Below are 26,917 nucleotides of genomic sequence, written 5' to 3'. Positions count from 1 at the left end.
TTAAGAAAAGGGAGGGTGATGAAAATAAAATCAGGCAAGGAAAGGGACATGCCATAGCTGAGACTATTTGTACACAGAATTTTTAGTGTCTGGTAGAAGCTAAAAATGTTCCTTATCTAGATTAAATGATGAACAAATAGAAAAACCTAAACAGACCAATAATAACAATATTGAAAAGACAATAGAAAAAAAAACTTCCCAAAGAAAAGCCAGGACCAGATGCCCTGCTAAATTCCACTGAACATTCAATGAAGAGCAAATACCAATCCTCTTTAAATTATTTTCCCAAGCAGAAGACAAAGAAATTCTTCCAAACACATTCTGTAGGGTCAGTGTTACCCCAGTACCAAAAACCAGAGAAAGAAATAGCAACAACAACAACAACAAATATGATGGGTAAATATATTTGATAAACATTGATGTGAAAATCAGCAAAGTCCTCATAAAAAAATTTACCAGCACATTAAAATGATCTTAGGGATGTTGGGCCTACAGAGATGGCTCAGTGGTTAAGAGCACTTGTTGCCCTTAAAGGAGACTGGGGTTTGGTACCCAGCACCCACATGGTGACTTTCAATCATCTGTATCTCTAGTTCCAGAGGATCCAGTGCTGCCTTTTGGCCTCCATGGGCACCAGGCACACATGTGATTCACATATATACATGCAGGAAAAACACATATACATAAAATAAATGAATCTATTTTTAAAGATCTTTGGAATGCAAGCAAGTTTCAATATACTCAAATAAAAACAATGGTGCACAAACATGATGAAGGGCAAGAACCTGTCATCTCAGTGGATTTTTGAAAAAGTCAATGGATTAAAAAATTCCAACATCCCTTCATGATAAAAATACTGAACAAATTAAGTTGGAATATGCCTCTATGTAATCAAAGCCATTTAGAAAATAACAGCTAACATACTGAATGTGGAGACACTAAACATTTTTTTTTTCTATAAGAGCTAGATCATTTCAGCTGAACTCAATCATGACAATGTTTGAGCAAAACTGCCAATTCATTCAGTTAAAATACTTACTCAAGCCTAGCACTCAATAGACCACCTCTAAGTACTGCTGAAGTCACATCTAATATTAAGGACTTCAAAGTCCTTTATATATTTCATTCTTGTTATGCTTTGAGTAAATATATTGTGTAAATCATTTAGTCATTTTCAAGAAATAGAATAATCAATAAAATAGATAGAAATTGAGATCATGGACCCAGCTCAGCCTGTCTGGGCGCTGGGATCGAATCTGAAGGGCAGCCAGTCGGGCGGGAACTACTTTGTTTCAATAGCCTGCCTGCATCAAGCAAGGTAGGCGCTTTGTTTATGAGCTACCCAACCAGCACGGAGATCTGATCTCGGCACCAGGAGAGCCATCTCTGGGGTGAGTGAGTTTCTGACCCGCTGCAGCAGCCCGGGACAAGGAACTACTTCCTGCAGGGCCTATACTCCTGCATACTGCCTCTCTCTTCCTATCTCACCCAGCGTGCATCCAGAACCCTCCCCACTTCTGCCTCCCTGCGGTCTTTGGGCACATAACATCACCCAGCTCAGCCTGTCTGGGCGCTGGGATCGAATCTGGAGGGCAGCTGGGCGGGCGGGAATTTCTTTGTTTCAATAGCCTGCCTGCAGCAAGCAAGGTAGGCGCTTTGTTTATGAGCTACCCAACCAGCACGGAGATCTGATCTGAGCACTAGGAGAGCCATCACTGGGGCACCTAAAGAGCCATCACGGGAGAGTGCCATCATTGGGAAGGTACATCAGTGGGCAAGAAGACCTGATCCTGTAAAAGAAGATCCTTAGGGGAGCATTCGGAGGAAGAGATGGGCAGGCGCCAATGCAAGAATTCACCCAACAAGCTGAAAAACAACATGAAACCACCAGAACCCAACGACCTCACAACAGGAGGACATGAACACCTTAATCAAGAAGAAGTAGAAAAAATTGACTTCATGAAAGTGATTGACATCCTTAAACAGCATGTTAAAAATGCTCTTATAGAAATGGATGAGAAGTATAACAGAAAGTTTGAAGAATTGAATAAAGCAGTGAATGATACCCTAGGAAACCAAGGAAAAACAATCAAACAGATAATGGAAACAGTTCAAGACTTGAAAACTGAATTGGAGACAAGGAAGAAAACACAAACAGAGGGCCGGCAGGACATGGAAAATCTAGGTAAATGCATAGAGACTACAGAAACAAGCATACAAGAGATACAAGAGATAGAAGAAAGAATCTCAGATTCTGAAGATAACATAGAGAAAATAAATGCACTGATCAAAGATAATAGCAAGTCCAACAAACTCTCATCACAAAACATTCAGGAAATATGGGACACAATAAAAAGACCAAACCTAAGAATAATAGGAGTAGAAGAAGGAGAAGAAGTGCAGCTCAATGGTCCAGAATATATATTTAATAAAATTATAGAAGAAAACTTTCCCAACCTAAAGAAAGATGTACCTATGAAGGTTCAAGAAGCATACAGAACACCGAATAGGCTGTATCAAAAAAAAATCCCCTCGCCATATAATAATCAAAACACAAAGCATACAGAATAAAGAATATTAAGAGCTGCAAAGGAAAAGGGCCAAGTTACTTATAAAGGTAAACCTATCAGACTTACACCTGACTTCTCTATGGAAACCATGAAAGCCAGAAGGTCCTGGATAGATGTACTGCAGAAACTAAGAGACCATGGATGCAAGCCCAGACTACTATACCCAGCCAAACTTTCGTTCACTATAAATGGAGAAAACAAAATTTTCCAAGATAAAAACAAATTTAAACAATACGTAGTCACAAATCCAGCCTTACAGAAAGTAATAGAAGGAAAATCACTAACCAAGGAGTCCAACAATGACCACAATAACCCAGACATCTAGAGACCCTTCACCAGCACAACTCAAAGAAGGGAAACACACAAACCCTACTACTAAAAAAGTGACTGGAGTTAACAACCACTGGTCATTAATATCACTTAATGTCAATGGACTCAACTCAACTATAAAAAGGCACAGCCTAAGAGATTGGATACGAAAACAGGATCCAACATTCTTCTGTTTACAAGAAACACACCTCAACCACAAAGACAGGCACCTACTCAGAGTAAAGGGCTGGGAAAAGGCTTATCAAGCAAATGGACCTAAGAAACAAGCAGGTGTGGCCATACTAATTTCTAACAAAGTTGACTTCAAACTTAAATCAATCAGAAGAGATGGAGAGGGACATTTTATACTCATAACAGGAACTATTCATCAGGATGAAGTCTCAATCCTGAGTATCTATGCCCCTAATATAAAAGCACCCATGTACGTAAAAGAAACATTACTAAAAATTAAGGAAGCCATCAAACCGCACACACTAATAGTAGGAGACTTCAACACTCCTCTCTCACCAATGGACAGGTCAATCAGACAGAAACCTAATAGAGAAATAAGAGAATTAATGGAGGTAATGAATCAAATGGACTTAACAGACATCTATAGAACATTCCACCCAAATAGGAAAGAATATACCTTCTTCTCTGCAGCTCATGGAACCTTCTCGAAAATTGACCACATACTCGGTAACAAAGCAAACCTCCACAGTTACAAAAAAATATTAGTAACCACCTGTGTCTTATCAGATCACCATGGATTAAAGTTAGAATTCAACAACAGTGCTACCCCCAGAAAGCCTACAAACTCATGGAAACTGAACAGCCAACTACTGAACCACACCTGGATCAAAGAAGAAATAAAGAAAGAAATTAAAGTCATTCTTGAATTCAATGAAAATAAAGAAACAACATACTCAAACCTATGGGACACTATGAAAGCAGTCCTAAGAGGAAAGCTCATAGCACTTAGTGCCCACTTAAAGAAAACGGAGAAAGCACACATTGGAGACTTAACAGCCCACCTGAAAGCTCTAGAAAAAAAAAGCAGACTCACCTAGGAGGACTTGAAGACTGGAAATAATCAAACTGAGGGCTGAAATCAACAAAATAGAAACACAGAAAACAATCCAAAGAATCAATGAAACAAAAAGCTGGTTCCTGGAGAAAATCAACAAGATTGACAAACCCCTATCCAAACTAATCAAACGGCAGAGAGAGAATTTGCAAATTAATAAGATCAGGAATGAAAAGGGGGACATAACCACAGACACAGAGGAAATTCAGAGAATCATTAGATTTTACTACAAAACCCTGTATGCCACAAAACTGGAAAATGTAAAAGAAATGGACAATTTTTTAGATAAATACCATATACCAAAGTTAAACCAAAACCAGGTGAAGGATCTAAATAGACCGGTTACTCACGAAGAATTAGAAACGGTTATCAAAAATCTCCCTTCGAAAAAAAGCCCAGGACCAGATGGTTTCAATGCAGAATTCTACCAGAACTTCCAAGAAGACCTAATACCTATACTCCTTAATGTATTTCACAATATAGAAACAGAAGAGTCATTGTCAAATTCCTTTTATGAAGCTACAGTTACTCTGATACCAAAACCACACAAAGACTCAACCAAGAAACAGAATTACAGGCCAATCTTGCTCATGAACATCGATGCAAAAATCCTCAACAAAATACTGGCAAACAGAATCCAAGAACACATTAGAAAAATTATCCCTTATGATCAAGTAGGCTTCATCCCAGAGATGCAGGGTATGGTTCAACATATGAAAATCTATCAATGTAATCCATCATATAAATAAACTGAAAGAAAAAAAACATATGATCATTTCAGTAGATGCTGAAAAAGCATTCAACAAAATTCAACATCCTTTTATGATAAAAGTCTTGGAGAGATTAGGGATACAAGGGTCATACCTAAATATAATAAAAGCTATTTACAGCAAGCCAACAGCTAACATCAAATTAAATGGAGAGAAAGTCAAAGCCATCCCACTAAAATCAGGAACACGACAGGGCTGTCTACTCTCTCCATACCTCTTCAATATAGTGCTTGAAGTTTTATCAATAGCAATAAGACAACATAAGGGGATCAAGGGGATTCGAATTGGAAAGGAAGAAGTTAAACTTTTGTTATTTGCAGATGATATGATAGTGTACATAAGCGACCCCAAAAACTCCACCAAAGAACTCCTACATCTGATAAACACCTTTAGTAATGTGGCAGGATAGAAGATCAACTCCAAAAAATCAGTTGCCCTCCTATACACAAAGGATATGGAAGCAGAGAGGGAAATCAGAGAAGCATCACCTTTCACGATAGCCACAAACAGCATAAAATATCTTGGGGTAACTCTAACCAAGGAAGTGAAAGATCTATTTGACAAGAACTTTAAGGCATTGAAGAAAGAAATTGAAGAGGATACCAGAAAATGGAAGGATTTCCCTTGCTCTTGGATTGGGAGGATCAACATAGTAAAAATGGCAATTCTACAAAAGGCAATTTATAGATTCAATGCAATCCCCATCAAGGTCCCATCAAAATTCTTCACAGATCTTGAGGACAATAATAATCAACTTTATACGGAAAAACAAAAAACCTAGGATAGCCAAAACAATCTTATACAATAAAGGAACTTCTGGAGGCATTACCATCCTGACTTCAAACTGTATTACAGAGCTACAGTAATGAATACAGTGTGGTATTGGCATAAAAACAGAGAAGTCAACGAATGGAATCGTATATAAGATCCGGATTTTAACCCACAAACCTATGAACACCTCATTTTTGATAAAGGAGCTAAAAGCATACAATGGAAGAAAGAAAGCTTCTTCAACAAATGGTGCTGGCACAACTGGATGTCAACCTGTAGGAGAATGAAAATAGACCCATATCTATCACCATGCACAAAACTCAAGTCCAAATGGATCAAAGACCTCAATATCAATCTGAACACACTGAACCTGATAGAAGAGAAAGTGGGAAGTACACTACAACAGATGGGCACAGGAGATCGCTTCCTATGTATAACCCCAGCAGCACAGACATTAAGGGCAACATTGAATAAATGGGACCTACTAAAACTGAGAAGCTTCTGTAAAGCAAAGGACACTGTCACTAAGACAAAAAGGCAACCTACTGACTGGGAGAAGATCGCCACCAACCCCGCAACAGACAAAGGTCTGATCTCCAAAATATATAAAGAACTCAAGAAACTAGACTTTAAAATGCTAATTAACCCAATTAAAAAATGGGGCACGGAACTGAACAGAGAATTCTCAACAGAAGAAGTTCAAATGGCCAAAAGACACTTAAGATCATGCTCTACCTTCTTAGCAATCATGGAAATGCAAATCAAAACAACTTTGAGATATCATCTTACACCTGTCAGAATGGCTAAAATCAAAAACACCAATGATAGCCTTTGCTGGAGAGGTTGTGGAGGAAGGGGTACCCTCATCCATTGCTGGTGGGAATGCAAACTTGTGCAACCACTTTGGAAATCAGTGTGGTGGTTTCTCAGGAAATTCGGGATCAGCCTACTCCTGGACCCAGCAATAACACTCTTGGGAATATACCCAAGAGATATCCTATCATATGACAAGAGCATTTGTTCAACTATGTTCATAGCAGCAGTATTTGTTATAGCCAGAACCTGGAAACAACCTACATGTCCTTCAATAGAAGAATGGATGAAGGAAGTGTGGAATATATACACATTAGAGTACTACTCAGTGGTAAAAAACAATGACTTCTCGAATTTTGCATGCAAATGGATGGAAATAGAAAACACTATCCTGAGTGAGGTATCCCAGACCCAAAAAGAGGAAAATGGGATGTACTCACTCATAATTGGTTTCTAGCCACAAATAATGGTCATTGAGTCTATAATCTGTGATCCTAAAGAAGCTAAATAAGAAGGTGAACCCAAAGAAAAACATATAGTTGTTATCCTGGGTATGGGAACTAGACAAGATTGCCGGGCAAAAAATTGGGATCTTGGGGGTGGGGTATGATGGGGGTAAGGGGAGATGGGGAGAGAAAAGTAAGAAGGGGAGAATGGGGGGAACTTTGGGAAACAGGATGATTGGGAGAAAGGAAGGTTGAATAGAGGAGCAGGGAATCACATAACTTAATTAAGGGAGCCATCTTAGGGTTGGCAAGAGACTTGAACCTAGAGGGGCTCCCAGGTGCCCAGGGCGATGTCCCCAGTTAGCTCCTTGGGCAGCTGAGGATATGGAACCTGAAATGACCCTATCCTATAGCCATACTGATGAATATCTTGCATATCATCATAGAACCTTCATCTGGTGATGGATGGAGATAGAGACAGAGACCCACAGTGGAGCATCGGACTGAGCTCCCAAGGTCCCAATGAAGAGCAGGAGGGAGAACATGAGCAAGGAAGTCAGGACCACGAGGGGTGCACCCACCCACTGAGACAGTGGGGCTGATCTATTGGGAGCTCACTAAGGCCAGCTGGACTGTGACTGAAAAAGCATGGGATAAAACCGGACTCTCTGAACATGACGAGCAAGGAGGGCTGATGAGAAGCCAAAGACAATGGCACTGGGTTTTGATCCTACTTCATGTTCTGGCTTTGTGGGAGCCTAGCCAGTATGGATGTTCACCTTCCTAGACCTGGATGGAGGGGGGAGGACCTTGGACTTTCCACAGGGCAGGGAACCCTGACTGCTCTTTGGACTGGAGAGGGAGGGGGAGAGGAGTGAGGGGAGGAGGAGAAGAGTGGAAGGAGGGGGGGGGAATGGGAGGCTGGGAAAAGGCGGGAATTTTTTTTCTTTCAATAAAAAAAGATTTATTTACAATATTCGTTAATTAAAAAATCAATCACACTTCAAAAAAAAAAAGAAATTGAGATCATGGGTATGTTAATGGAAAATTGAGTCTTCCCAAATTCCCAATAATGACATAAAGAAAAGCTGCTCAACAATGTGGGATTACTCCTGGGGAGGGTACACACAATTGTCCTAGAAAAGCCTCCCTCCATGTGGATGCTGGGAAGTGTGTGTCTGTGAAGCTTTCACAGTGAAATTAAGAGTTGAAAACACAACTGCTTTACATAATCTAAGCAGCTGTATAAACAACCCCATGATTAAAAATCAAGTTATATATAGTATTTGTTACATCCTAGGTAGGCATTGTGGAAGAACTTTATATATTAATCCATTTAATCTTTTCAGCAACCACACTTGGGGCTTCTATCATTACCCTGCTTTTTCGGGTGAGGTGATGAAGGAAGTTACAAAATAATCCTACACTAGTTCAGAATTATGTATAATAAAGAGTTATTTATTTAGGGGTAGACTCACCCCTAGATCATAGTCCTAGATTACAGTCCTCTGCACAAATGGGGAACAGGAACCAAATCTAGCAGCCGGAAGTGAGAACCAGAAGCAAGAGTTCGAGTGCAGGCTTTATAGCTGCATTTATAGAATAAGAGACCATGCCAAAGTGGTCTGGTATCTTAAAGGCTATTGGCTGAAGGAGCTCCCACAGCAGTGAGAAAGTGAGGTGTTAAGTTACTTATAGAACATAATTAAAAATGTTAGCGCCACAAATAAATAATAATAGAATACATTTACTGAAGAAAGTTCAACTTATTTGATAAGTGATCAAATTTAGCATCCATTAATGTTTCCTTTGAATATGAGAAAATAATGTTTTGGACCCAATGGCCGTTCAATGTACCACAAGAAAAGGGGCAAGGCAGAATTCTATAGAAATCAGAATTTCACTATGCCCAGCAGTAGCTCTAGGCCCCTGAAGATAATAACTGAGGAGGAGAATGGCATCCTAGGATTCTCCATCAGTTCTCATAGGCAGGATAGTGTTGGCAGAGGCTACTCATTTGTTTCCCAGCCACCCAGACTCCAAAAATAATTACACAGAAATCTGTATTAATTGCAATACTGTTTGGCCAATAGCTTAAGCATGTTTCTATCTAGTTCTTAAATCTTAAATCAACCTGCGCAACACCACAAGGTTGTGGCCTACCAGCAATGTTTCAGTGTCTGTCTCCTCTGGCACTGGCTACATAGTGTCTGACTGACTCTACCTACTCTTTCTCTTTCTCTCTCTCTGTATTTTCCAGCCTGGCTATATTCTTTTAAGCCAGTCACCAAAAGTAGCTTCTTTATTAACTAATGCTATATAAAGGGGACTCCCACATCAGGTGGAAAAGATCCCTAAATGGGTCACAGAGTTGTATAAATGTACATAGGCTTGAGAGACAGAGAGGAAAAGGAATATAAATAGTTATAAAGGAAGTAATTGGTTATAAAAAACAGTCTTTAAAGAGATAGAGTACAGACAGTTAAAGATTAAAGGAGTACAGAAAAATAAGCCACGTAAAGATGGAAAATACAGAGAAAGTCTAGATTATGTATATTATTGTTTTTTCTTTAAAATTTTTTGACTGTGAATGAGCTAAGTACAGAGAGACATTTCATTGTACATGCTTCTATGCTAAACCAACATATATATTTTAAAGTATCTTGATTTCAAAATTTGGGCCTAAGGATATGTTGCTTCGGAAAAAAGGTTCTGCTTTTGCTTCCACAGAAGATGAGAACCCGTGGATTACTTCCAGACTAATGTGGTTTGATGGACCAAGACCACTCAAAAGTTCTCCATGAAAATACTTTGCCCAACAGGATGTTCCAGACTCTACTTCTGACTGCCTGATTCACATGAGCATGAATCCTCATCTTCCTGGAGTTAGAATGAGTCGTTCATCCTGGGTGCCAAGACCAGTTTTATTCTCTCATGAATGGGAAAATGAACAATGATTCATCTTTTCTCCCTTAAATACGGATAATTCAATTATTCATGAATGCCTTGACCAACTTGACTCATTGGAGTAACTTATTATTGAATATAGCAATATTGTATACAGGAAGTTCTACTTTTTATATAACAGAAGTAAAAATATGCTTGCTATTTCACATAATTCTGACCTGCATTCTAATACTTACTCCATACCTATAGGTGAGTATGCCTATCTTCCCTCAGCAATGAAGCTTTTCTCTGAAGTTGACAGAGACCATTACAGAAAACCACAACTGGTCAAAATACAAGGTACAACTGACCATGGTGTACCCAGACCCAGTGGATACACATACAACACAATTCCTGCAAGTAAGGCTCAGGGAATATCACGGAAGTAGAGGTAGAAAGATGGTGAGAACCAGAGGACCTAAAAGTCTGAGATGTTGCCTTCTTGAAATGGCAGAGAAGCAATATACATGATATCTCAATTATGTGGTAACTTGAAAAAGACCTGAACAAAGAAAACACCAATCTACATGCTATCATGGAAGGGGAAAATTTCAAGGGGCCCCATTCACACACAACGGTCTAAGAAAACTATTGACTGTTGAGAGAAAAAAAAAATCATTGTTCACAGGTCGAGCATCTAAACGGTTATCCAATTCCAAGTGGTTAGCTCTGAAATCACAAACATGCCAAGCAACACTAAATGGTCTTAGCAGGTTGTATTTATGTATCTCTACATTCTTACTTAATAATAAGAAAAAGAGGCCATGAATTTGAGGAGCAGGGATGGTCAGGAGATATGTTAGAGGGAGGAAAGGGAAAGGGGGGAATTATGGAATTTAAAATACACACTACAAAAAGAAGTGATAGGTAAGTATCAGAGGGTGGATATGGGGAGCCAGATGGAGGTGAATTTATTGTATTATTGTAACTCTTTCTCCCTCCCAGTTGCTTAAAGGGCTCTGGTGAAGAACTCCCACCCTATCTGAAATGTGTAAATGAATAAATGGTGAGGAGAGAGAGAGAGAGGGTATGTGCTATACGGGGGTGTACAGAGGCATTAGGGCCAGTCTCCAAAGCCTTAACTGTGAAATTATTTCAGTGTAGAAGGTATAAAAATAATATAATCTTTAAAATATTCCATAATCTATACTTTGTCCTCAATGTCTTTTATACTAGTTGTTTTGAGCAAATCATCTTACAATAATTGGTTAGTGGTAGTTTTTGAGAATGGGGGAAGAAAGTAATGTTTCTTTCCCCTATAGATTCTGAGCCAATAGGAAAGTTCAGGTCACATGATGCTTCAGTGGCTTCTGAACCATTCCAGTAGGAGAAAAATCCTCCTATTTTACTAAAGTGGTGCTTACATAAAATCATCAGATATCATAGTCTCAATCTTTAGTGTCACATGACTGTTATCTCAGCACTTGGGAAACAGGCGGGAGGGTCCCATGGCTAGCATGGGCTTCAAAGAGACATTAAAAAAACATATTTACACAATGGAGTACTACACAGTAGAAAAAAATAACAACATCTTGAATTTTGCAGGCAAGTGGATGGAGCTAGAAAACATAATTTAAAATGAGGTAACCCAGACAGACTATTATCACATGTACTCACTCATAAGTGGTTTTTAAACATAAAACGCCTTTAATCCCAGCACTCGGGAGGCAGAGGCAGGCGGATCTCTGTGAGTTCGAGACCAGCCTGGTCTACAAGAGCTAGTTCCAGGACAGGCTCCAAAACCACAGAGAAACCCTGTCTCGAAAAACCAAAAAAAAAAAAAAAACATAAAACAAAGAAAACTAGCCCACAAATCACAATCCCAGAGAACCTAGACAACAATGAGGACCCTAAGAGAGGCATACATAGATCTAATCTACATGGGTAGTAGAAAAAGACAAGATCTCCTGAGTAAACTGGGAGCATGGGGACCTTGGGAGAATGTTGAAGGGGAGGGGAGAGGCAGAGAGGGGAACAGAGAAAAATGTTGAGAAAAATTTAAAAATCAATTAAAAAATAACAACAAAACAAAACAAACAAAAAACCATAATGACCAACTGTAATTGAAATCTAAATTTGAATCCTAATGAATATTCTCATAAAATCTAAAGGAGAAGTAAATAACTGCCATAAGGAAAGAAATTATTTGGATAGTGTCTAGTCATTCTGCTATGAAAAATCCATCTTAAAGTGATGATTTCATGAATGGAGGCTGAATTAGTGAATGAGTTACATCACTGAGTTGTTAGGGAATTCTGTTCTGACTTTTCCCTCCTAAATTCCCAGAAATATTCCATTAAATTGGGCTGAGTCCCTGAGTCATCTCCATGTTTTATTGATTATCACTTGTGACTGATACAGGATTCATGATGACTCCCCCTTATTGGATACAAGCCCAGGACAACAGGGTCTTATCAAGCCTCATTATCCCTGTAAGAGAAAACACAGTCTTAAACTGAGAAGCTTATGATGAGTTTGGAAACACTAAAATAAAATGAACATGTAAATTAACAGGAGAAAAACAAAAATGGGGCTTAATAAATCTAGACTGCAATTACAGTCTTAAAACGCTCCATTATAAATGGAAGATTTAATACATAAATCCCTTGGACTTATGAACTCCAAAGGGGGAAAAATGGCACTTGAGAAAGGAATCAAGTCTGTGCAACAGGGAAGGACTAGATGACCAAGGCAAACTAGAATCAGGACACAAATGACAAGCTGGCAAAAGGCTTTTCTTAGTAGTGATCTCAAGTGTGAACTGGCCAATTAAAAGAGAATGACTAAATGGACAAAAAGCTAAGACCTTGCCCATGCTGCATTCAAGAGACTCTTGAAGGACATGTATGAAGTCAGGTGAGGGACAGAAGCATTCTACACACATAGAAGTCAAAAGCCAACAGGAGCACCCATGTTTATGTCATACACAATGGATCGAAAACAAGAGCCAAAGAAGGGCACTGTAAAACTATCAAAGGGTTAGTCCTGAAGGAGCATGTATCAATTATGAATAAATATATATGCAGCCAATGTTAAAACACATACATACACAAAGAGAAAATGAATAGATCTAGAGGTAGAGACGGTAGAAGGGATGAGCCCTTGACTCTCAGCAGTAGGAAGATGTATGGAAAGAAAACAAGCAGAGACCTTTAAATGCACCCTAGAACAAGTGGATAAAGTAAAATTTCAGAACATGGGCTGTAACAGCTCAGTGGGTTCAGGGATTGTTACAAGCATAAAGACCAGAGTTTGAGTCCTCAGAATTCACACAAAACAGATGTGATAGTATATGTCTATAAGTCCAGTGCTCCAACAGGGAGCTAGAGGAATGAGACAGAATAATCTTTGGTGACTCTTGGACTGGCAGTCTGACAAGTATAGCAGTGAATACTATGTCAAGCAAGGACCAACATCCAGCTGAGCTAGAGGGAGGGAAGGATGGAGGGAGGGACTCTCAGCATTGTCCTGAGTTTCAGTGGGCTTAGGGAGCCATGGCAAAGTACCGTAAGCTGGAAGCTGAAACACAGGTCTATTTCTCACAGTTCTAGAGACTGGGCACTCTTTGGTCAGAGAGTTCTGTTCTGCTGAGGGCTGTCCTCCTGTCTTGCACACAGTCTCCTCTCCACTGTGTCTACTTCTAAGTGACCATGTCCATTAGACAGATGGAAGATAGGAAGCTGGTGGATCTCTGTGAGTTCAAGGTCAGCTTGGTCTACACAGTGAGTTTCAGACAGAGAGAGACAGTCAGAGCTACATAGTAAGACCCTGTCTTTAAGGAAGAAAGGAAAGAAGGAAGTAGGGAAGAGGGAAGGAAGGAAGGGAAGGAAGAAAGGAAAGAAAGGAGGGAGGGAACAAGGGAAGGAAGGAAATAATAAAGGAAGAAAAGGAATCTAGAGTAACAGCACATTAGTAGTTTAAAATTTTGATTGTACATGGTAATAGTACTTGACTTTGTACTTCATGTGGCCAGTATTGCTTATCTGTTGGATGGACATACAGGTGTTTCTGTTTCCTAGTTACTGTGAAGAGTGTAGTAATGAGCTTAGGAGGGCTGACATCTCCTAGGCATGCTGACCTCATCCCCTCTGAATACATACTCCATAGTTGGACTGCTGGATCATATGGCAGTTCTACTTGTAATTTTTCCAAGCAGCTTCCTAAGCGGCTGCTGTACTTCACATCACCACTAATGATATGCAAGTATTCCCGTTTCTTCTGAGCAGCACTTGCTTACTGGGGCTGGAAGCAGGTCACTTTGACTGTGATTTGCATTTCCCTGGTGATGAGCATTAGAGAATGTGGATCCCTGTATCCATTGGCTATTGGGGATATTTTCCTTTAAGAAACATCTATCTAAATACATTGTTCTCTTTTAATGGGGTCATGTAAGGTTTTGCTACTGAGGCTATATAGTTTTCTATATGTTCTAGATGTCAACCCCATATCAGATACATGCTTTGCAAATATTTTCTCCCAACTGCTAGACCAGTGGGTTCTCATTGATTTATCTCTAGAATGTAAGTCAAGAAGTTGGCAATTCCAATACCAGTAAAATTGAGTATAACTGGAGAGTAAGATCTGCCTTGTACCTAGGTGGGGAGGGGGAGGGTGACAGAAAAAATCAAAGAAGCACAGATTTAATGTAGGTGGGTAGTGCTATAAAACATTAATCCTTCAGGTATTTGTGACAAAATACAGAATTAAGAAGCCATGGAATGCCACTTTGACGAGGCAGGAGGATGGCTAACATGCACTACCTATCTACAGTGCACTGCTCAGTTCACACTGTTGAAATTTTCAGATGCTAAAATAGTTCACAGAAGCTACCCAGATGTTTCAATCTAATTCAGATTTCCATGCCAGGTGAAATGCTGGGCAAGGGGAGCCATCTATGAGAAAACGGGACCTGGGATTATGGTGTGGGAGGTCCTTCTGTTTGTGTAATGAATAAAGAACTGCTTTGAGCCTCTGGCAGGGAGGAACAGAACTAGGCAGGGAAAGCTAGGCTGTATGCTGGGAGAAAGAAGGGCAGAGTCAGAGAGAAGCCATGCAGCTGCTGGAGACAGACACTAAAAACTTTACCTGGTAAGCCACAGCCATGTGGTGATATACAGATTAATAGAAATGGGTTAAATTAATATAAGAGTTAGCCAATAAGAAGCTAGAGCTACTGGGCCAAGTAGTGATTTAATTAATACAGTTTCTGTGTGATTATTTTGGGTCTAAGCTGGCTGGGCGGCTGGGAACCAACAAGCAGCCCTCCTCCAATAGAATTAAGATGTTCTGGCCAGAGCAAAACATTCCTGTGGGAAGCTCATAGATAACTCAGGCGTCAAAACACAATGGTTTTTCTTCCTCTAATGAGAGTCACCCTGAAGCCTGACCTGCTTCATCAAAGGTATGACTCTTTGATGACTCAAATGAAAGAGAGTTGTCACCAATTAAGAAAAATCTAGCAAAATCATAAAAATCCATCTTCATGTTAATGGAAAAGAGACAGAAACTCAATTGAGAGAGTCAGCATGTCTTAGAAGGTAACTGTGGTTGATCACAGTCTGGATGGGGCCAGGGAAAGATGCCCTGTTCTAGAAAGTTTGACTATGGAGTCTAGAAGGTCAGAGTTCAGAGGAGAGGGTACCACTGGGGGTCCTGAAGTCTGAGAGTGCAGGCAGCTCTGGGGCTACACCTGGATGAGTCTGAAGATTCTAGGTCTGGCTTGATTTTCCTTTTCATGAACTTCTGAGAGGCGGCTAACAGCTTGAACTACACAGGCAATCGCACAGGCACGTACATAGTGTAGCACGCAGAGCTCAGCCTAATGGAGAGAGGGAATGTGACCAAGAGGGGCAAAGGAAACCACCCTGCACAGAGGTGGACTGAGCTCTTAAAAATGTTTGAAATAAGAGGGCAAGTTCATCTTCTATTAGGACCCAAACTAAACCAGTAGCAAACCATTTTTTCCTAGTTGCTTTTGAGTTTTATGTGACAGATTGAATAAAACTTGGTTTTAAGAGTTTGATAAAAATCAGTAATCTAATTTTATCTAACTTTATCTCTCGAGTGGCACTCACTATTTCCTCCCTTGAATAGTATCTGTCATAAATTTCTAAGCTTTCCCCCCTCCAAACACCCCTCCCTCTCTCTGTTTCTGCCTGACTCTGTCACTATGTCTCTCCTAGCATGCTCTAGTTTTCTAGCATAAGATCATGGATAACAGCCCTCAATGAAGGTGTTGATCAGATAACTCAACCAGGAGGGCTGCTATATAGCTTATAATTGCTTAAATTTAAATATTAGAACCCTATTACGCCACACAATTTAAATTATTTATACTTAAATAAAAAACCCTTATTTGTCCTAAGATTTTGTGATTTGTAGCTGGCCAAGTATGGTTGTTGACCAAGATTGACAAGGATTGAGATTTTTAAGAATGAATGAACAGAATCCTTGTGAGAAGGATCCTTCTTAGCTAGCAACTATGATATGACTCCCTGCATGGGAATACTACAAAATGAATCCTTGTGCTGGTGGAGGCAGAGGGTAAAGAGGGTAGGATAAAAAGGAAGATGAACCGGCAACATCCCCCATACAAACAAATGTGTGGATACCAGAAGGAGGAAATCAGGCTACAAACAGAAAGGTTTCCTAACAGCAGGGAGTTTTTCCTTACATTCAACTTGGCTTCCTATGGTGTGACTGGTTCCAGTATTTAAAAGTGTCAAGGCCAGCCTGGTCTATAGAGTGAGTTACAGGACAGCCACAAATACACAGAGAAACCTTGTTTTGGAAAAAAAAAAAGTGCACTGGTTCCTGAGCATGCTCAGTAATGAAATTGAATGAGAGTGGAATGGTTAGCTTTTGTCAGCTTGACACAAACCTAGAATTATTGGGGAAGAGGTAATCTTAACTCAGAAAATGTTTCCATAAGATTGGTCTGTAGTGGAGTTAATTATTAATGTGGGAGGACCTTGTTCACTGCAGGTGGTACCACCCATGGGTGGGTGGGCTTAGGACATAAAAGAAGGCAGGCTTAGCAAGCCATGAGAAGCCAAAACAGTGAGCAATATTCCTCCATGGTCTTTGCCTCCAGGTTCCTGCCTTGAGTTCTTGTTCTGGCTTCCTCCAGTGATGGGAAACATTAGTCAAATAAACCCTCTTCCCCTCAAGTTGCTTTTGCTCATGGTGTTTATCATAGCAGTAGAAACCCTAATACAGAGAGGACTCTGGAAAGCAAATGGCAAAGTTAGCAAGTTTGGAGTCACTGGGAGGAAAACAAAATTATCAATTTCAACTTTGTTTTCTGAGCAAGAAGGAGATCTTAATGATATTACAATGCACACTAGTGTTGATGAGATGTCTCAGAGGGTAAAGGCACTTGCCATCAAGGCCGACAGCCTGAGTTTGATTCCTCGGGACTCATATAATAGAAGAAGAGAACCAAGTCTCACAAGCTGTCTATAAGTTAGGGACAATTGTACCCCCCACCTTAGTGTAATAAAATATTTAAAATACAGAATAGGGCAGAAGATAAAGCAGTGCTAGTTACTTAACATGAGGTGGAAGGTTGTGCCCTAACATAGCATGAGCGGTGGCAGTGAGGGTCATCTCCTCTGCTATAGAACTACACAGATCAGAACTTGATCACATTTCTGAGCCCATGTGTGATTAGGTATCTTCATCTGAAAGGTGTGAGGTGTCATTAGTTCTGCAGAATTTGAGGAGGAACATCACAGATGCTTGCTGGGTGATACTGTTATGTGTGCCCATCTTGTAACCTCACGGAGCATGCCATTCCTACTCTTGGAAAGCAGGTCTCCTGCTGAGAGCCGGTCCCAGCATACTTCTATTAAAGCTATCTGTGCTCAGCTCTTCATCCGACTAAAGACGCCCCTTGGGCTTTTTGTGAAGAGAATGTCATCATTTTGTGACATTCGAGAAGACAAGCTTCAGATATTCTCCTCACTTCTCTACTTGTACCTCTAGAGAAAGGTTGAGCCACTTAAATGGTCTCTGGGGACAGGACATGATAGATCTATTGGAAAGAGTCAGATCTTTGGTTATTTCTGAAGGCTTATCTGCTGAAAATGAGAAACTACTTAAAAAAAAAAACACCCTGAAGGTAGAAACGGCTGTATACATTAGTGGTACTTCCTCGCACACTGAAGACAATCCCAGTGTTCCCCCAGAGCTGACCATCAGAGGAAGGCTCACTGTGACCCTTGGGACTCAAAACTCATTTCTGTGTTTAAATGGCTAGCTATTTTTGTTTTGTGAATAAAGTACTTTTAAGGTTAAGTTCTCCCATTATCTCTGGTAAGAAACAAAACAAAACAGAACCAAAAAAATCCGTTTCACAATGAACCACATCTGATGATGGCTTCTTTACTGTTCTGGGTACGTCTCTTACATCCTGAGGAAAATAACTAAAGATAATATGATTCTTCTAGGAGATATGACTCCAGAAGTCTGTATTTGGGAGGCTTCCAACTTTTTCTGCTAATAATAAGAATGTGCTGAGGTAACTAATTTCTCTCTTAAACTTTCCATATTTAATGTCATATTGTCACAAATAACACAATTTACACTATATTATAAAAATAATGTAACTATAATTGACCCGACACTATGCAACAATAGTGCAAGATAAAGATTATATTGAAGTCAATTCATAGAATCCAAGATGCGAGTTTAAAGCTATCTACTTCCTACTTCAAATGAAAAGACACTAGACTCTCCTTCTGCTGAATATAAATTGGCAAAATGTTGAAAATTGTCTATGTTTTCAGACATTTTAATAAGCATAAACTCAAAAGATTTTACTCAAAAGAGACAAAAAAAGGTCCTTTGAATGAAAGCACTTCCGCTCATAGATTTTAATTCACACAGTCATTAACTGGAAGAGATTATTTTCCTTTATGAGACAATTGTAACTTAGACATAAAATATTCCCTTTCTGTGAAGAGCTTTTGTGATGCACGTTCTTTGTGCTATAATAAAATCTCAGATAAGAAAACAGAATACAGCTCAGGATGGCTGAGCAATGAATCATCCCGCGCCTCCTTACAGACCATGTTACCCATTGAATAAACTCCACTTAATATGTTCAAGGCTTATTCATTTTTTACTGTCTGTGGTGCCATGAAATATTCAAAGGGTTTCTGGTTTAATGAAATAGCTGTTAGGAAAAGCACTTTCTTCCTGACGAATATTGTAATCAAGATGCAAGAAATGCATTTTGGACCAACTTCTAAAACTGTAAGCCATGCATCCCCGAGTAGGAGCGACAATGACAGAAAGGGCTTCTCTTTCTTTCTCTCTCTCTCTCTCTCTCTCTCTCTCTCTCTCTCTCTCTCTTTCTTTTCAAATCCAACTACCCAACTCAAACCACCAAGTCAACTCCTGGACGAAGAAATTATCAAAAACTGATACAAAGATAAAAATGATTTCTACAAATTTCACTCCAAACATGATGCAGTATTTATGCATTTTAATTCCTCAGAGAAAGACGAGGCAATTGTATTACGCCTAAAGAGCCAAATTAAAAGAATTACTGTTAACCTGGTCATTGTGTGGGGATTTTAAAGCTTCAAGTGCAAATGTTTGCTTGCTTTAGCATTCTGTGTTTCAAACACCTCCTGCTTCTGTTTCTTCATAACCCAAGTGACTTACTTTCTCCTTTTCCCACTAACCAGGGCTCCCAGCTTCTGTGCTGTGGCCCCACAGGCTCATGTGTTTTAAAATTTCATCCCCAGCAAAGGGAGGGCTCAAGGTGGATTCTAAGTGGAAAAGGCGTGTCACTGGAGGCATCTCTGAGGTCTGATAGCTCCACTTTCTGTCTGCTCTGTGTTGACTGACCAGGAATGGAACATAACTAGCTGCCTCATGATTCTGCTGCAACGCCTTCCCCACCACCGTGGGTTATGCACTTTCAAATTGTGAACAACCCCTCTTCCCTGTTTAAGTTTCTTCTCATCAGGTATTTGGTTACAACAAGAAAATAACTAGCACAGAGATGTACTTGCTTTTGATTTCACTTTGTGGGTTCTGTGTATAGTAAGACGACCACAGCATCCTTGATCTCTGACAAGTAGAAGCTGAAAACACAGTCCCTGTTCTCTGATGGACAACCAAAGCTTTCCAGACACTGCCTACATTCTGGGAAAATCTCCTTGGCATGAAGAACTACTGTGCTAGATGAACCGATACATGACATCACAGTCCCTGCAGGATGCTGCTCACTTTATGGACGGGTTGGAGGTGATGCTCAGTAAACATTTGTCACATGAATACAGAGTAAGATGGTGCCTAGGCATCACAGTGCACTGCTGGGATAGTAAGTACTCATCAATTGAGCTCAGTTTTATGTAAGACCTTAGGAATTCTTCCATATCTGTTTTGGATTTAGGATTTATTTTCTAGCATGTGGTTGAGATAGAAAGAAAGAAAATGTTGTTCTAATATGATAGATTTCATTTGAACTCTGGCCCATAAATTTCTAATGAGACAGAAAATAATCCGTATTTCTTTCTCTCTATTTTTTTTTACTTTTTCCTTGTTTACTACTGATAATGCTTAAAATGTGTTCCATATAGAACAGCGAAGGAAAAGAGGATTAAAAATAGGAGCGAAAGAGGCAAGAAAAATAAGGACAAAGGGAAAAGTGATCAAGAGAAATCAACTTATGAAAAAGCTAATTCAAATAATCTTTTTAAAGGAAGAATGTCTTCCAACTTGAACATAGCCCAAAGAAATTATTAAATCAAAAGTAATTGACTTTTCCCTTCAATTTATTATTATAGTTTATCTAACAGAGACAGGGAATATAGGGGAGAAAATGATGAGAAATAAATCTTACAAAAAGGAAAAGAAGAGAAGTTGAATTTCATTAATTGTTTCCATGTTAAATTAAGGTGTCCCAAGATAAAAGACAACCAGTGAGATAGATCTCTGTGGAGTCACGTGGTTGCCACAATTTCTGTCAAGGTGGAAGGTGTGCAGGAGTTGAGAATACAGAATCTAGATATGGACTCGAAAAATGGGATCTGGCTTTCCCTTTCGAAGGAAATAAACTTGAGCTTGAGTTTTTCCATAAACAGAACCTGAGACAAACATTCAAGAATGGGAAGGAATCTACTTGGAGTTGCACGCTACCACAGCACATGGTCCTGAGGGAGTCTAGCTGGGAAGGTATCCCTTGAAACACTTGATAAGGAAGCTAGAATGGAAAATGCTGTCAGGCACCCGCCTCTGAGGGGAACCTGAGCCTTGTTCTCATAGAACTCTGGGGTGAGTGAGTATAGAGACCAAACATCACAGTTGAGGAAATATCTTCTTTCGTCTAAGCCATCAACTTTCTGTTCATTTTATTTATAAAGCATGCTGAAAACTGGAGTATTCTCTGCTCATGCAAACTCTCTATTTTTAACCATGCTTCATGTTCTGCATGCTATTTCAGGTAACTGTTAGGCTGACGAGTGCACCTTGCTCTCAGGTCAAGAGCTACTTACTCTGTGAGCTTTGTGTCTCTATGAACTTCTTGATCAAAGCATCCGTAGTTTGTGTGTAGAGGCTGAGAGCATATCTCAGGGAATGAAGGTCTGGGCTTTTCTCCAGAAAATTCTTCTTCAGGCCATTTCCTCCAGCATGAAAATATTGCTAAAAAGGAGAAAAGGAATGTTATTAGAGCAAAAGATTTAGGAGGAAACATTGCTGGAATTTATTACTCTAATAGTGGAGTTTTAAACAATTCCATTAGATAAGCTGTCAGGTAAGTACACAGAAAGAGTGTACCATTTATTCAGTGCTAACTCATCATCAGCTAACTTGGGCTTAGACAGATCTAGAGAGGCCTAAGCTGTTTTCTTTTCATTTAAAATGTCAGTTATATAAATGGAACCTTGAAGGCACAGTGGTAAAAATCCTTCCAGAATGACAGACTTCAGTGAGCATGATCAAGTTGAGTATTTGTTTCCGTTTCTGAAGAATAATGAAAGTTATCAACACTTTATAAAGAAGGTAGACCCTGTTACATATTCCACAGACACTTCTTTCAAAGTGCACACTAGGCATCCACTAGCCCACCCTGTTCATTCTTGAATTATGTTACTGTGCTTATATAGGCCAATCTGAGGTAGCACAATGCTCTCTGGAAACCTAAAACATCAACTTTATTCTTCTATGCTGTCACCCAGCAAATTCAAAACATCTCAGTTTTACACATAATAAAGTAGATATATAGTTATTGACCATCACTGTTGACACTGAGGGATGTTAGCATTCTTCCTATTGTGCTGTGCTATGCATGGCATCTTTCTGAAAGTTGGAATGTCTAGAAGTAGGTGATGGAACGCTAGACACTTTCTATTGATACAAGATATTTATAATACCCACCAGGCCATGTGCCCTTTCTGTTGCCTTTGATCTATTTTTAAAAATATGGTTGTAGAAAATGACTAATACTGTGAATACTTTTGTGTATGGAAATGCAAATTAATTACTTCTATCTGCATACAGGTCATCGCTGTTCTGTACCCAACCCTTTTCTGCCTCTACTTGTACAACTGATTTTTTCGTTTAGCTTCCCCATTGCTTCTATGCATTTCATTCTTGAAATTTTACCATGAATGAACTGCAACAGTTTACTGGTTTGTACACTAGATAATGAGTTAAATGACATTATGGACATGTTTTTTTTTTTTATAACTATACCATTACACTAGCTTCTAGAAACTACTCTGTTAAGTAGTCACATAGGTGACTATGAGATAAACCAAAGTGCCTAGTATGTTGTTTGTAAAGCAAGGACCATGGGCAGTGGGTCTGGACATCCTCAGTGGTGCTATCTGTATTCTTGCTTATTTTCCCCCTCTTTATGGAAAAATTCACTAAATCTATACCATAAACTGGACTTAATGTTACATTCCAAGAATATAACACAACACAGGTTCTATGTTTTCTCTGAAACAGATTATAATTTAATGAGGAAATATAACCAGAGCATAAAACAGGCCATCAACAATAAATTATGGTTGTAAAAATTGTTTGAGTAGGCTTGAAGGTTCACTAAGAGATATATTTTTCCTTCTGGTCCAAAGCACGGACACTACTTCTGGTGGAGACAATAACATACCATGTCTCCTCCCTAAAGAGTCAATCAAGTTGGGCTGGTTTATCACATGGCCCAGAGACCATCCCATAAGAAGGCTAACATTTTGTAAGTCATGCTGAAGAGGTGGGAGGAATAATTATCTCCTTAGCAAGAGAAGTGGTTTTCTTTCCCAGAGTCCCTGCTCTCTATAAAGTTGAGAGAGTTGCCATTAGGTTTTGTTGGATGTGTCAGTCTTTCTGAGTCCTAATTCAGAAATTCTTAACTTTCCCTTTTTATTATCTTCTTTATCTCTCTTTTGGATGCTGGCCAGAGCCTAAGAGAAATCTGGCACTTTGAACTTTTCTTATTCTTTCTCTAAAGTTCCGCTCCTCACCATGTGGCTACCTGTCTGCCATGTGGTTGACCTTTATGCCATGTTAACTCAAATGCCAAAGTTTTTTCCACTTCCTTTTCTTTACCCCCATCTCTCAGAGGAACTGCTCAAGTTTTCAGCTTGCCTGCCATGGTGGTTTTCTTTTAAACTCTAATAAAATTGTCTTGGAACTTCACAAAAAAGTTATTTGACAATATACCCAACAGAGGAGAGAAAATGGCCTACAATGGAGAGTAGCAGTAAAAGTTTCTGCCAAAATTGTGATGGAGTGATAAATCTCTTCCTTGTGCTAGTTTTTATGTTCCAGACAAAGCCTCACATAGTTCAGGATGTGCTTAAAGTCATCTGTAGCTGAGGATGACCTTGAACTTCTCATCCTCCTGCCTCTACCTCCAGGGTGCTTTGGTTTCAAGTGTGCTACACCCCACTCAGTTTATGCTTCTCTGTAGGTGAAACCCAAGAATCCATGTGAGCTAGGCAAGCCCTCTCCCAACTGAGCGACACTTCCAACCCAGTACTATTTTTAACTTCAGCAGCCACTAGATAGCCAATGGAAGTGAGCTAGACAATGGATAGTCATGCTATATCACCACCGGGAACCCTGGGCGTCTCACATGTCTAACAAGAACTGCAAGACCTAATGGTTCTCACACTGTGCTCCTCCCCACCGCATTACAAACACCGGCTGCCATTTTTCTTCTATTCTCAGTTCTAAATTGTACCCTCTAGAATAAACACATTGACTTGAGGCAGAGGAAGTCCTAGAAAGGCAAAGAGAGATCACAGGCTCAGAGATGCAGAAAGCTTATTGTCATAGTCAAGGGTTTGGGGCTTGGTAAGGGCATCTATTTGATCTTCTCTTAAAAGTCCTGGATTCCATAAACCATCTACATCATAGACCTTTATGAACAGATCTGAGGGTTAGATGTCCCAAGGACAGGATTTTACAAACCTGGGAAAGAGCAACACAGTCAGACTTGACATGATTGAGAGATTTTTAAAGGCCTAAAAGTCCATGGAGGAAGGGAACAAGAATTAATGTATGAAGACATAAGCTATGTGTTCATCCTTGACCCCTTTATAATAGCTCTAAAGCAAGACATGCTTCTTTGCTAAGGCATTATTTTGTAGACCTAGAAAGATTGGGAATCTAATCATGAAACAAAAATAGAAATAAGCTCCGGGTTTGTTCCTGAGTATAGCCGGGGTCTCCCTAGGGCTTTCAGTGATGCTTAACTGGCTTCTTCCTTTTGGCCAGAGTCTCATTAGGAATTCTGTTGAGGGCCTGGCAGGCAGGGCTTTTAAAAAGCAGACTGGTCGGAGCAGAAAAGATGACTTTGTTTCCAGAGAGCACTTTGTAGGAGGGGTTGCTGCAAGACTGGCATTCCGGACAGACAGTAATGCTGTCAGGCAGGACCCAAGCCATGAGGTGCAGGGAAAGAGAAAGCCAGAGAAACAAACAACATAGCCACTGGCTTCCCAGCCAGTGAAGGAAATAATTTCTGTGCTTATAGAAGTACAAAGTCCCGAGACATGCTTTTATGTAAGCCTTTCATTCCTAGTTGGAGCTGGGTGACAACATGCAAGAGAAAGACGTCAAGAGAAAGAGGCCACAGTTATAGTGCGGGCCTTGACACTCAAGAGGTTTCATATAGTCCTGACCCTTTGCCAGACCCAAAGGAACAAGAGTGGAATGTGTATTTGGCTGAGGCTCGAGGAACATCTGTGAGAGAGTGAAAACCTTAAGTCTTAAACAAATGCCAGCATCCACAGCTCAGCATAGCTCAGCTCTCCTTTCATTATAGTGAATTACATGCCAGAAGGAAATTACATGCTGCAGGGGAATTATATGCTGGAAGAAAATTTGAAAATGCGAGGTTTTGAAGCTTTCTAGAGGTTTCCCCCATGCATGTAGGAGTAGATTCTTTTCCATTGATTATAAACAGAAGACCAAGGGTCAGTTGCTTCCTACGGTCTGACCAGCCACGTGACCAAAGACCCTCCAACTTGACCTCTTAAGACTCTCTGTTTACACTGGAACAAATTGGGAAAGATAATTAAAAGAATTCAGGGCAAGTTTTTTTCTTATTAAACAAAAGAAAATTTGAATCCCTGTTGGGGCACTGTGGGAAAGTTCACAAGGGATACAGATGCCAGCTAGGTTCCACACTTCCTGTTCCTGACCCTGTGTTGACTGATGCTCCCCTATGTACTTGGGGTGACAAAGGAAGAAAGCAGACCTGTCAAATATGTCCTTTTAGGTTGATGCAAATCTCAAGGTTTTTACGTGGATGACAATGGTAGCAGCAACATGTGGGATTCCCATCTGTATGCTGCGAATACCATTGGTGAATAAAGAAACTGCCTTGGCCTGTTGATAGGGTAGAACTTAGATAGGTGGGGAAAACTAAACTGAATGCTGGGAGAAAGGAGGCAGAGACAGAGAGAAGCCATGGCACCTCCCCTGGAGAAAGACGCGCTGTAACTTTGCTGGTAGGCCACGACCTCATGGTGATGCACAGATAAATGGAAATGGGTTAAATTAAGATGTAAGAATTAGCCAATAAGAAGGTAGGGCTAATGGGACAAGCAGTGATTTAAATAATAAAGTTTCTGTGTGATCATTTTGGGTCTGAGCTGCCGAGCAGCTGGAATGACGAAGCGGCCCACAGGAATCTTGGGCAGCTGGGAAATGAGCAAGCGGCCTTCTTACAACAGCAAAATCATAAGACTCTGAAACTATAAGTCTGTATTTACTAAATAAAATGGGAGAAAGATCATGGCTCTACCTATATTCCTAAACCTTTGGGTTAGCGTAGGATGCTTTCCCCCCTTGTCCCCAGGCTCATTGCAGGTCCCAGTGTCTCTCCCCTCATCACGGCACTCATATTGCCCTGTAATAGTTTGCTACTCTACAGCTCTCTTGATGATTGCCCTAATCTATGACCAGATGTACAGCTGTAACTGATCAAGCTGACTTGATCTTGAACTATACAATCTATTTTACACATTTCCTTAAGACACTATGCTGCAATGATACTTGCAGGAAGTCATATTTTCAGGCCATCAATGAGTCCTCTTTTTATAAGTTTACCAAGAACACAAAATGACTTCTCCCACATAAAATGTCCAACCAACCCAGTGACTTCCCATACAGCTTTCTATACCACAGCAGCTTTCCCCAAACTTCTGACCTCTCCTGGTTGAGGAGATTTTCTAAATCATGACTACTTTCTTTCCCTTTAAAAGAAGATCTTATTTTATTTATGAATGAGTGAGTCTGTCTGTGTACACACGAAAGCTCACCGGAGCCCTTCAAAATGGAGTCATAGACGTTTATAAGCAACCAAAGTGGGTGCTGGGATCCAAATTCAGAGCCTCTTGACGAGACAGGTGCTCCTAAGCACAGCGCCATATCTGCAGGGCCCTCAGCACTTTCTGCTGTGCTGCTCAGTTTGTCCTTGAACCACCTGCCCCACCTCTTACCCTGTCCTAAGTTAACATCCACTCACATTAGGCTTCAATATGCCTCTCTCGCCTTTTAGCCTAGACTAGACATTCCCCCAGGGGAGGGACAGCAGGGCTTCCCAAAGGGGCATTTCTGAAGTGGGGGAGGTTAATGAACCCTACTGGTTTGTGCTCTTACAGGAAGAATGTACTGTGGTGAGTAGTAATCAGAAGGCCAGTGACCTAGACCCTAAGACCCTGACCCACTGCCTGG

At 40.1% G+C, this 26,917-nt stretch overlaps 1 protein-coding gene across 3 annotated transcripts in view; it reads right to left on the bottom strand.

Annotated features, from left to right (window-relative positions):
* The window catches only part of Unc13c (unc-13 homolog C), a 457,501-nt gene that overhangs the window by 22,816 nt on the left and 407,768 nt on the right, over positions 1–26,917 (bottom strand). For all 3 annotated transcript variants that reach the window (XM_041679506.1, XM_041679508.1, XM_041679507.1), the window contains one exon: positions 21,223–21,370. In XM_041679506.1, the coding sequence (XP_041535440.1) occupies positions 21,223–21,370 (148 nt within the window). The remainder of the gene's footprint in view (positions 1–21,222; positions 21,371–26,917) is intronic.

Source organism: Microtus oregoni, unplaced genomic scaffold, assembly GCF_018167655.1.
Source record: "Microtus oregoni isolate MIOR12 unplaced genomic scaffold, Mior012 000032F_ref0000030, whole genome shotgun sequence".
Classification (NCBI taxonomy): domain Eukaryota; kingdom Metazoa; phylum Chordata; class Mammalia; order Rodentia; family Cricetidae; genus Microtus; species Microtus oregoni.
The sequence above is the reverse complement of the archived record's forward strand: the minus strand, read 5'-3'. Positions and strand labels throughout refer to the sequence as shown.